Raw genomic sequence first — 12,807 nt, forward strand, 5'->3', positions numbered from 1 at the left:
GGAGTGTGTGTGGTGGAGTGTGTGTGGTGGAGTGTGTGTGGTGGAGCTGCGTAGGATATTATTTACCTGCAACACCTGTGATACACTTGGCTTCCAACATAGGAGAGAGCTAGGAATGTATTGCATGGCACACCTGAAACCCTCCACCCCCCACCCCACCCTCTCTCTCTCTCTCTCTCTCTCTCTCTCTCTCTCTCTCTCTCTCTCTCTCTCTCTCTCTCTCTCTCTCTCTCTCTCTCTAGCTTTCACCGAGTTAATAGGGCTGCTGAAAGGTGGGATTAAGAGGGAAGAAGCTGCCGTCATGGTGCGTTTACAGCTTGTTGGAAAGAGAATCTAGTGACGTCTCCTGTGACCTGCGATAAAACAGGCTGATGCCAGAATGTTCTTGAGAGCTTGGTGATCCAGCTGGCTAATTTGCCCTTTGTTCCCCAATGTAATATACAGATACTGATATATTGTCATTCTCGTTTGTCTGTAACTTTGTCTCTCGTTCCTCTCTCTCTCTCTCTCTCTCTCTCTCTCTCTCTCTCTCTCTCTCTCTCTCTCTCTCTCTCTCTCTCTCTCTCTCTCTCTCTCTCTCTCTCTCTCTCTCTCAGTAGCTCATTCTATAGGAATTCATTCTATATCTCATTCTCAAGAAGAATTCATACAACGGGTAATCCAAAAATAACAGATGGCGATGGACGAAGTAAAAGTCGGTCAACATAAATTAATTATGACATAAATCACAACTGTTTCATCGTGTCTCTCACAGTTTCCTCAATTCTATTTTTACAGATCTGTCACATTCCTAAGCTGTGCAAAAGAGACCTTCAGCCCTCAAGGTAACTATAAAAAGTATGAAAAAAGTAGAAATAAGTATGATGAGATGAGTAGTGAGTGTGAGCGATGGGATGGGGAGGGAGAGACGGAAGGGACGGGGTGTAGAGTGCATGTAATGGGAGCAGGTGGGTGGGAGGGGAGATTAGTATATATATGTGTAGGGTATGGGAAGTTAAACAGGGCACATTTCCTGTGCCAGGTGAGTACGACGGGGCTCACCATAGCCCGTACTGCTTGGAACTGTTTGTTCCGAGTAGCTGAATCTAAAACAACAACAACAACGGAAGGGAAATTATGGGAAAGTGTTTTCACGGGCTATTCATGCCCATGCCATCTCTTGGGTGGCTTAATCTTCAACAATAATGGGAAGGCGGTTGTATGTAGTGGCTTACCTCGCATTTCGACCATCAGCTGTTATATATAATAAACCTGTTCACTGGTTTTCTTACGATCTCACTATAGCCCGGGGTACATGGATTTTTTTTTCCTGAGTAGCTGAATCTACAGCAACAACACTGGCTTTCCCCTTATTATATTTACATATATGCATATTGCGTTAGCTGATATCGACAACTTCTTCATCTAATTCACTTCAGTCATATAGCGTTCATTCGCTGAAGGATGACGTTCTTAATGACATCTCTGACTCATTTTTGACAATAATCATTGTTTCATACAAAGACAATGATTAGACCGTACTCTTGAACTAAGATTCTCGAGACAAAACCACAACCACTTATGTATACCATCAATTATACACTAGAAACTCCATTTCATTACGAAAGTGATGGCTGGAACATCAATGTAACTCCTTGACTCAGTATGCTAATATAAGAACGGAATATACTGTCACCAAAATATTCTCCTCGGTACTGGCTACAGCGTCCTGCCTCGAGTCATTAACGTGTTGAAAGGAGGTGATGAGCCCCAAAAGACTCCGATGTTTGCTCGCTCGAAGCTGCAAACCGTGATCCAATTTGTTATGGGAGATTAAGAATTTGATTCGTTGCCAAGAGATGATTTTGGACATAAATAAATGGAAATGGTGGGAAGGAAAGGGCAATATAGAGATTAAATGAGAAGGAAGAGAGAGAGAGAGAGAGAGAGAGAGAGAGAGAGAGAGAGAGAGAGAGAGAGAGAGAGAGAGAGAGAGAGAGAGAGAGAGAGAGAGAGAGAGAGAGAGAGAGAGAGAGAGAGTGAGAGAGAGAGAACAAGGTCGAAGGTGCAGATGGAATGGAGAATAAGCAGGTAGGTTATCTTGAGGTTATCTTGAGATGATTTCGGGGCTTTAGTGTCCCCGCGGCCCGGTCCTCGACCAGGCCTCAACCCCCAGGAAGCAGCCCGTGACAGCTGACTAACTCCCAGGTACCTATTTACTGCTAGGTAACAGTCAACAGGTAGGAATAAACAAGAACACGTTCATTTTGATCTTGACATTACACTAATGACAAGCTTCATCATAGCTTGTTGGTCGTGTCGGGTCTTATATCCAAATTTAATGTGTGGCTAGGTGCTTCCCTATCAGAGTTTACCTATCAGTGACTGCGCAGAAGTGAGGTCTAGGTCCTTATGCCTCCCCTACAATGTTGTACCTATTGTGTAAAAATATAACGTCTGGCGTTCGAGTTCATTGTCGTGTGTAGCACAAAAGGTGCGAATTCTCCCCCCAAAAATGATGATAAATCATCGTTTCGAGCGAGACTCTTCACTTCACTATATACTTCCACCAATTATTCTCCTTCTTCTAACTTCTCTATATCATTATATTGACTCACAGCTCATCATTGGCTTCTTGTCCTGCTGGCACACTTGCGAAACAATTTGACATTATCCACTATGTCAAGTCCTGTTAGGGTCTTATATATTGTACCGATGTATCATCATTCCACTATAATGCAAAATTATCGCTCAGTTTTCTTCACACTACAATTCTTTACGTTCAGGGACGCGCCTCTATATATATATATATATATATATATATATATATATATATATATATATATATATATATATATATATATATATATATATATATATATATATATATATATATATATATATATATATATATGTTTATATATACAGTACACATTTATAAAGCTCCAGTGGTAATCTTACATAGGTGTTGTCCATTGCCCGAAATACTTCGTTGTTCAGACTTATGTCAGCTTTGCATATGCCGCTAATGCTATTTTGAGTACATGGATCTCTGGACACAGGCATGGTATTATATTATCAAATTTCGTTTCCATTTCAGATTCTGGGATCTACTTTCTGAATTCTGTGAACATCGTTCGCAAACATCGACATATGGGAGGCTACCTATGTGCATGCACACGTGTGTGTGCGCGCGTGTGTGTGTGAATACGTTATGTGTGTGTGTGTGTGTTTGCGTGTTTCTTGTGACAAAAAAACAGTATTGGCCACAACTCAAGTCTGTGACCTTGCAGTCCACCTGTTAGTACTCCTACCTGTTTTATTGAGATGCCATGTTTCTTAGCGAGAGAGAGAGAGAGAGAGAGAGAGAGAGAGAGAGAGAGAGAGAGAGAGAGAGAGAGAGAGAGAGAGAGAGAGAGAGAGAGAGAGAGAGAGAGAGAGAGAGAGAGAGAGAGACAGATAACAGACAGACTCGGCATTTTCAAGTGGTCAAGTTTACTCACGGCCAGTTTAGCATACGACCTCTTCGATCATTTATCAAGGTGACGTGCATACCAGCTCAGCATTCTCTATAACTGAAGTGTGCCATATTGGACCTCCAGCCACTGACCTTCACCACAATAACATTCCTTCACACTCAACAACGTACCAGCCTCACCTCTCACTGCACCAAACACTAGCCATATCCTCTCTAACTAATCAAGTTCCTAACAACAAATATAGGTCAACTCACCGCCTAGAAACAGCCATCAGTACGTCAACTTCAACAGACTCTCGGTAGAGATACCGGGCGACAGTGCTTACTAATCATTGTCATTCCCGACCCAACTCATCACCTCCACAAACTGCCCTAAGAGCCATTAATCACTAATGATCACCACCACCATCATTACATGCCCTCCAGCTAAAATCACTTGTCATTTTCATAATGACCATCCTCTTCCCACCCTAATTAATCGCAGGAAGTCGATATTAATTTTGCTGACAATAAATGGCAGCTAAATGGGACTCACAGATTTCTTTGGTGCCATTTCTTCCGTTCTTCAATGTTGTTTCATCTCCTAGCGACGTTTATTGTTAATATAGGTAGATAATAGATGATGTTTCTAGCATTGATGAAGTTCCTATTTATATTCATACTATTGTTTCTTGCCCTTGTCTGTATCGTTAATATTGCTCTATCTTATACTCTATATTGTTAATGCTGTTACGTCTCTTAATCTATATTGGATTTATTGCAAATCCTAATCTACATTATTATTGTTCCACCTCCTAGCATGTACTGTTAATATTTGTCCATCTTCCAGTCTGTATTGTTAATATAACCAAAATTATAATCATAATGCAAGTAGTGAGAGTAGAGGGAAAGTTTCTCTCCACCTGGCTCAGGACCAGGTCCTGAGCAAGGTCCTGAGCCAGGTCCTGAGCCAGGTCCTGAGCCAGGTCCTGAGCCAGGTCCTGAGCCAGGTCCTGGGCCAGGTCCTGAGCCAGGTCCTGGGCCAGGTCCTGAGCCAGGTCCTGAGCCAGGTCCTGAGCCAGGTCCTGAGCCAGGTACTGGGCCAGGTCCTGGGCCAGGTCCTTAGCCAGTGAAGGTCTTGTACGTGAGTATGTGGCAGAGTTGTCGGATTTAGTATGTCAAGATGTTCGTCAGTGATCTGTGACCAATATTATCAGCGTCTTATTTTCATCTTGCATATTTGTTGCATAATTATAATGCGTCTCGTAAAGGATAATCGTAAGTGATTGTGATGTTTGGTAACCGTCGTATATTTTGGTGAGCCTTTTCCTGGACAATTTCCAGTTGAAACTTCCGTGTAGTTGGCAGCGTTAGGCTGGCGTTCCTCTCCCTCTGCTGCACCAGTTATAAGCATTGATAGAGTGCCTTGATACTATCTATTTTGTAGCTGTGTTCTTATACCCCTTTCTGTGTCCACGGTGCTTCTTCCTAGTGAAACAGTGCAGAATGTTGACGCAGATTCAGAGACAAATAAGAAGGCACCCAACTGCTGGAGTGGTGGTCACACTCTTCCTCTGGTGGACCGTAACGAGCTTCATCGCCTTCTCCCTCAGGAGCAACTGGGACAGCGACAGTGGTGTGAGTGAAGAGTTATCACATCTGGGACGTGGAGGAGAGGAAGTGCTCTCTCTGAGACATAGAGAGCAGGCGAGGACAAGGAAAGTCTCAAGAAAGACGAGGCACAACAAAGAAAATGGGCGTTCCACAAGACGTCATTCTTCTTTACAAGCCATAGAGAAGCCGAAGGATACCGTAAATAATCTCCATACTGAAAAAGAGTTACGCAGTGAGCATGAAAACCTCGAGGCATATGTTATTCCAACTGAGTCGAGGAAGCGATATGTATTTGCGGATAAACAGAAGTTCAAGCAAGAAAGCTTGCTAAACTTTAATGTGAAGAACAATTCGGAGAACGGGGGAAGTTTTGAAGGGAGTAGAAGACATCTTCTAAGCAAAACAGACTCTGACTCTAACAGCTTGTCAGCTGTCAGTCATGATTCTGCGAGCAAAGATGACGTACTAACAAAATTCGAAAAGCATTATCTCGAGAAAGGAAATATTGAACCAGTTTTTGACAAGACTTTTGTAGCGACTGTATGTGAAAGCAGTCAACCGCCTCACAGTTACCATATCAGCATATCCAGTCAGATGGACCACATGAAAATAATGCTGAAATCACTCGTGATTTCCAGCAAGTCTGCCTTTAAAGTCATACTTGTCACTGACACTCAGGATATCTATGACCTCGTCCTCAATCAGCTCAAGGACTGGCCAGCCAGGTGAGCATGCTTCGTCAGAGAGTTGCCCAAACTAGGGTAATTTTGTATGTATTATTTCAAAGAAATTGATTAACAAAGACCATTAATAACACTCGTTTTATGCTCAGCTTAATGCCTATCAACCACTAGAGGGTTATTAAGGCTACCACAAGTGCTTACTGACACACCAGCAAGAACACTTCAGTGTTGAACATTTTACACAGCTAAAGTACACTCTCAGGTATATACACCGAGAAAGGTGTAACTATTAAATTAATAAGATAAATGTGAAAATTTCCTTAATTCTGTTTAATGTTGTTAGAATAGTGTAGTTTCTTTACACTGCGTCTTTAGATGATGTGTTGTAGAATTCCTGATCCAACGCGTCCTGAACTTCCCTGACCTATTCTTCTTTTTATAAACACTTATCATTGGTATCTGAGTTACATTTATCGAAGACCTTTCTAATGGAACGTTAGTTACTAATAAAGTCGCTTTGGGCTCTCGTCATCCACTTGATAATTCAGGAAAAGTTAAATATTAAACAAACGACGCATTTTAAAGTAGCATACACAAATATATTCATATTAAAGACAAATAAAAGGTACTATTAAAGAGCGTATGCTGTCATTAAGGTAGTGAACGACACGTCCCTGCAGGTATCGATCCAGGCTACTGTTCCAGCGAGCGGTGGCTTGGAGTCCTCTTTTTGAGTCCAACTTCCAAGAAGAGCGGAGGAGCTCTTGCCAGTGGTCGAAGCTCTTCCTGGTGGAGTCGTTGCCGCATGAGCAGGATGTTGTGATATACATAGACCAGAACACCGTGTTTGTGGCCCCGGCAGAGTACATGTGGGAGGTACAGATGGAACCGCTGGACCAGAAGGTAAACGGGACAAGACGTGGTCCACCACGCTAAAGAATGTGACTCTTTGTGACTGATGCAAAATCCAGTAATTGTTGTGCTAGAAAAATATATTTCAATTCAATACTGAGAGTAACAATAAGCAATGAAAAAATGAAATAATAATGATTTAATGGCAATAATTAAACTCACATACCTTCGCCACATTGTTAATCTGATCTCTTCCAGCGTATTGGATACTCTTCCGTCGTGGCGGAGAATGATGCTCCGGTAGTTATGAATCTCACCACTCTGAGAGCGTTCATTGGCCCTCATGGGAACTTCACACTTACAGCACTTCACTTCATCAAGACGCGTCCAAAACTCGACGGACGGGTGAGACAGTATTCATGGTGTTTTGTATAGAAGTTAGAACGCTCCTGTCACTATCTTTAACTCAATGTTAAATGTTACTTTGATTCGCTATATATAAGACACTGGGCTTTGATTCACTATATTTAACATGCTGGGCTTTTATTCACTATATTTAACTTACTGGGCATAGATTCACTGTATTTAACATACTGGGCATATATTCACTATATTTAACATACTGGGCTTTGATTAGCTTTATTTAACGCACTGGGCATTTATTGATTGTATTTAACATACTGGGTTTTGATTCACAGTATTTAACACACTGGGCTCTGACATTTATCCATTATATTTTTGGCACTGATACACTGGGTTTTAATTATACACAAACAATTATTTACGAATAAAGTTATTGATTGATTTGTCACTAGGCTTTATACTATTAGTGAAAGTTAAAAACCTGATTTGAAGTGGTTAAGAAGCTTATATTTTTATCCTCTTATTATTACACAATTACTTAAAATTTATGCTAAAAAATTATGTTTCAGAATTTCGTTTTTGTCTTTTTCCACTTATTATTATATTTAGTATTATTATTATTATTACTGAAATGTTCGTCTCATCAGAAAGTTAATGAGATGCCAGTTGCTGTGTAATGTTAATGTGAATGACTTCATTACGTGTCACAGCCAACATCATCACTATAGCGTCACCCTCATATTCTCATTATACTCATCGTGTTGTCAGTCATCTGTGTTAGCACTAGTCTCTTATTTTGTATTTTTGTAGGGAAAAAGTTATCTCAAGGGAGGAAATTATAAGGAAGAAAACACTCTCTAGAGAGAGGGAATTATTCGGATAGATAACAGGCAGGAAACTCCTTACATGTAAAGTTATTTTGTAGTGTCCTCACCGACAATAGAATTAGCATCACCCTCATTGAAAATATAATAGAATTAATTAATCTTTCAGAGAGTTAATTTAGTACACCTCGCTAACTTTTACACTATCACAAGTCACCACAGTAATTCAGCGCCACTATTTTGTTGAGAGTACTACTTCGGCATGTTCGCTAGTATGGCACGCTGCCCAGCTAGTAATAATGAGTCTCTACCTCAGGCTATTAATATAGCCTGGCTGATTATCACTAACATCACCAGAGTGTAAATCTCACCATCAGTTAATAAAGTTTCTCCCAAGTAAGTCCGGAGACTGTAGCACTTGTAGACCCGCTGTTTTCATGACTTTGGTGCCCGTCGCTCACTCCTCCAGGTCTAAGAGTTACCAATATTGATCATCTGGAGTGTAATCGGAACAAATTATTTGTATGTCTCGAAGGCTACTGGACGATTGCAATATATGCATGGAACACTGATGATCACTGGGTAGCTGCCCGATAAGCTGAAATTAATGACTCACATAACCAGCCCGCCCTCCAAACAAAGATCCAAAAGTGATTCCATGCACTCGCCAAACCCCTGTTTATGAATGAAAAGCGGTTTACACACGACTCACAACTGCTGATGTTCGAACATATCCGGAACAAGTGCTTCACTGACGAATTTTGTTCGAATCACAACGCTATAAATGCTTCACCCACGTACTACAAATACAAATAATCGCCAACAGAACCTAAACACTTAACCTAACCTAACCTATGCCTATATATACACAATATGCCAATATATTATAATATTAATTTATATTTGAGAAAATTCCCGTTTTGAATGAACAGCATGCTAAAATTTATGAATGCGTCTGTGGGGTTGACCGCTGAATGTAATGGACTTGAGTCGAGGACGGGTTGCACATAACAGAGGACTCAACGAGACTTGCGACAGCTCACGAGGCTCATACACTAGTGAGTTTGCCTCTACAATTAATTACCACGTCAACATCAAGTACCTTATCACGACATGTGATGGCTGCAAACTCAGATTTTTATTGGCTGGCTCCACCACAGTGATTTATGACTGGGGTACGCATGTCACCTGACTGTCAGTCGACTCATTAAAATTAATCCATTTGCGCCTCGAATGACGCCAAAATGTTTCGTATATGTCCAAGTCGTAACGACCAAACCAACCAAATTTAAACAAAAAATCTAATACATAAGCTCTGTCTTATATTATATTCAGTTAACCATTATGCTCTCAATGTGGATTTAATACAAAAAAATTCACAAAGAAAATATCAGTTATTAATATAAGGAAACCCTCCACCCAGCACACACGACCATACTAATTATAAATATTTTTCTTGTCCTATCAGGAAACTATCAAAATGCTGTTGATGGATTACCGGGAGATGTTCCAAGTACTTGGTGGATGCTGGAGACATGATCCCGGAAGCTGTTCTTATGGTGAGGATGCTGCGAGTATCGACCTCTTCCAAGACCATGACATCAATTCAGACACAAGACACGTCAACATTACTTTCCAGGTGAGAATATTTGTAATATTTATTTAACAAAAACAGGAATTTCAATTATGGTCTCCAAGTTATTGTTACAGTGAATCAATGTATATTTTAGGAAGCTTTAATTTTTAAACTTCTTTGAGGAAAGAGAATTTTCAACAAGGACAAAATGTAGATTTTGTAACTCTCCAGATTAACATTTTTAATTGTATTTCAGTGGCAAAATTCATATTTTGGCGTATGCTTGGTAAGAAAAATATATTGCATGAAAAGTGTGCCATTAACTGTAGGTGTTTAGTCACATTTCAAATCGAAAAGTTGTTAATTGTTATACAATTCCAACATTGAGCCATTATTTATTTATTAGACAGTTTCCTTATAATTTATAATGTCATCCAAATTAAAGCTTGAAAACGTATCACAAGGACGTGCCATTTGCTTTGAAATATTAATGCGTTAAAGACATTTCAGAAAAGCTTAGAGCATTAAGAAAACAACGAATAAATACATTACTGATGCGGACTATTTTTGACAGTGAGTGAACAGAGAAAATGTATAGTAATTCATTTGACAACATAAAATAAGACTGTTTATATCTGTTTATCTCGACATTAATACTTTTCAGATTCTGTACGAGATCGTCCTCGGGTTTGACCTGAACGCTTCGGTAGCCCCCTTCACCACCCTCCTCCAGCAAGCGTTGCTTCGCTTGAAGACTGAAGCATCCTCTTCCTCCTCATCGTCCTCTTCAAGACCACCCAAGCTAACACCTGCCCTCTTGAATAGTACATCGCATTTTGACGTATAAATCACCAACGGCCAAACAGGGATGCACTATTAATTATAGCGACTCACAAAATTTTACTTGCTATCACTGTCCCTATTCGTGAGTCCTCGGCTAGGTTTGTTTCGGTAATTTAGAACATCATTTATGTGACGTTGTAACAACTTGGGAGAAGGGCCTCTGGTTGCCTACGACTCGGCCACTAGTCGTCACCAACACTTATCTTCGGCGTACTAAACGACCCTCTTAGATCCCATTTATCTTTAACGACATTACTTCATCGCTGTTTCATTACCAACGTAATACTCCCTGAACAACGCTTTTAAACCTAAATATCATCTAATTAGTAGTTCAACCCCATCTGTGTGAATCGTTGCTACGGCTCTTGTTGCCATTACTACTGTTAAGTACTACTCATGCCATAACTAGACCTCGTACTAGCTATTACTTTCATGTCCGAGTTTTAATGACCAAACTATAGAGCAGAAGATGGAGGAACGTCGTCGTCTCTCATCTTCTGACCTGTGGTTTGGTCATCGTGTCTTCAGCCACGTTATTGTGACTCATCGTCTGCATTACTGAGTTTTATCACCACTAAGGTTGTCATCACAGGTATGCAATAATTTAACAGTATTTCTTCATTTAAATTTTAATCTATAAGTTGTTCAAATCAAGTGTGGAAAATATTAGATTGTTTGGCACTGGTTTACTCCTGTTCAGTTTTGCATTATAAAATTGTATTATATTAATTTTAATGCTATCATAATAATAATTATTAATTTTAATTATATAATGACATTCTAAAATTATAACGTTTTGTAAAAGTTATTACTGATAATGATTCCGATTCCTTGAGGTTTTCTCTGTGTTTCAAGTTACTTCAATGAAAACGCAATGGAAACGTAACACTTTTAAAGGGGGTCTAATGAGATGAGAACCACTCATTGTGAGTAATATTGGTCTAATACGGTAGGTCTCAGGAACCATGTTACCCTTATGGAAGTCATCCATTTACAAGATTGCCCCAATGGTGCTTGACACTTTTTTGAAACGTGAGAGTCAATAAGTTACTCATATGAGTAATAGTGATATAAGAGTACAAGAGTTATACATTTATGTTCTTCACTTCAGAGAGTTGAAAGAGACGAATGTCGTCAATGCCTTAACATGCACACCAGGGGACTGTCCGCCCCCAAAAGATCTCATTTCTCATTATGAAGCCGAGACAACAATATATAACGCGCCTCACAATGCACAAACAGCAATGCTTGCATCAAACATAAAATTATTTCAATCAAACCAGATCATCAGCATAGATATTTTGACAAATAACACTGGAATACTCGACAGATACAGTGACAATAGAAGATTAGACATCAGTGAAACATTACACCTCAAACAAATTAAGCCAACAATTAACAGCCAATTCACACTTGGTAGCATTCTACCATCTTTGAGACCAAGACGAAGCATCCAGCATTCGGCACCAACTTACAAGTTCAAGTTGAAGTATGTTTATTGAGACAAGATAAAAATACATCTCAAAGGGATAGAGTAGCTAAGGTTATTTCTACCCTCCTTCCAACTTACATTAATGGGTAAGATGCAGTGGACTTATTGGCCCATGCCATACTTCAATTCAACTCACTCTCGTTTATATTTTCGGTTGTTCCAGCTAGAATGTATTCAGTGTATTCACTCGACGTAACGCATCTCTTAGCGTGAGTCCATAATAAAATTGTAAATGAACTTTTGAAGAGTTAATTTTTCAACTTCCTTTTGCAAGTGAAGAAAAATAGAAAAGAATCGTGCTAGAATCATTGACCTCACTCTTTCTGTCACATTCAAATATGTTTATAAGAAACACTGCTACCAAGATATATATATATATATATATATATATATATATATATATATATATATATATATATATATATATATATATATATATATATATATATAAATATATATATATATATATATATATATATATTATATATATATATATATATATATATATATATATATATATATATATATATATATATATATATATATATATTATATATATATATATATATATATATATATATATATATATATATATATATATATATATATATAATATATATAATATATATATATATATATTATATATATATATATATATATATATATATATATATATATATATATATATATATATATATATATATATATATATATATATATATATATATATATATATATACATATATGTGTGTGTGTGTGTGTGTGTGTGTGTTCGCGAATCTTTGTTTATCAAACGATCACAGGTTTCATTGAAATCAATGATCGTTTGGTTATCACTATCTCTACACAGTTACAGACACCACAAAAGAATATAAACTTGTAGCCTAATCAAGGAAGTTAGCTGTCCAGGTATTAAATGCTCTTTTAACTTCTATACATTTTTTATCCAATCCTCGTGGGGAATCGCTGCATGATCAATGTGTTTCTGCCTCCCTAATGAATATACTGAAAATTGCACTTCAGTCCACAGGCCTGAAGTTGGAAACCTGAAATATTTATCTAGCACACAGAATGTGGAACAATTCCACTAACTCTCATTTAATGCATAACGACCCTAGATGAAA

At 38.6% G+C, this 12,807-nt stretch overlaps 1 protein-coding gene across 1 annotated transcript; it reads left to right on the plus strand.

Annotated features, from left to right (window-relative positions):
* The first annotated feature begins 4,816 nt into the window (after positions 1-4,816).
* LOC123749674 (uncharacterized) lies at positions 4,817-11,928 on the plus strand. Its single transcript, XM_069316166.1, has 5 exons — positions 4,817-5,775; positions 6,414-6,636; positions 6,844-6,990; positions 9,241-9,411; positions 10,013-11,928. The coding sequence occupies exons 1-5, from the start codon at positions 4,943-4,945 to the stop codon at positions 10,193-10,195; spliced, it is 1,557 nt and encodes a 518-aa protein (XP_069172267.1). The 5' UTR covers positions 4,817-4,942; the 3' UTR covers positions 10,196-11,928.
* The last annotated feature ends 879 nt before the right edge of the window (positions 11,929-12,807 follow it).

This window comes from Procambarus clarkii, chromosome 83 (genome assembly GCF_040958095.1).
Source record: "Procambarus clarkii isolate CNS0578487 chromosome 83, FALCON_Pclarkii_2.0, whole genome shotgun sequence".
NCBI classification, from domain to species: Eukaryota; Metazoa; Arthropoda; class Malacostraca; order Decapoda; family Cambaridae; genus Procambarus; species Procambarus clarkii.

Bases quoted from the DNA above. Each gene is read 5' to 3' on its own strand.
- LOC123749674 (XM_069316166.1), top strand. From the start codon at position 4,943: ATGTTGACGCAGATTCAGAGACAAATAAGAAGGCACCCAACTGCTGGA. The intron at 5,776-6,413 runs GTGAGCATGCTT...ACGTCCCTGCAG, and splicing joins CTCAAGGACTGGCCAGCCAG to GTATCGATCCAGGCTACTGT. The intron at 6,637-6,843 runs GTAAACGGGACA...GATCTCTTCCAG, and splicing joins TGGAACCGCTGGACCAGAAG to CGTATTGGATACTCTTCCGT.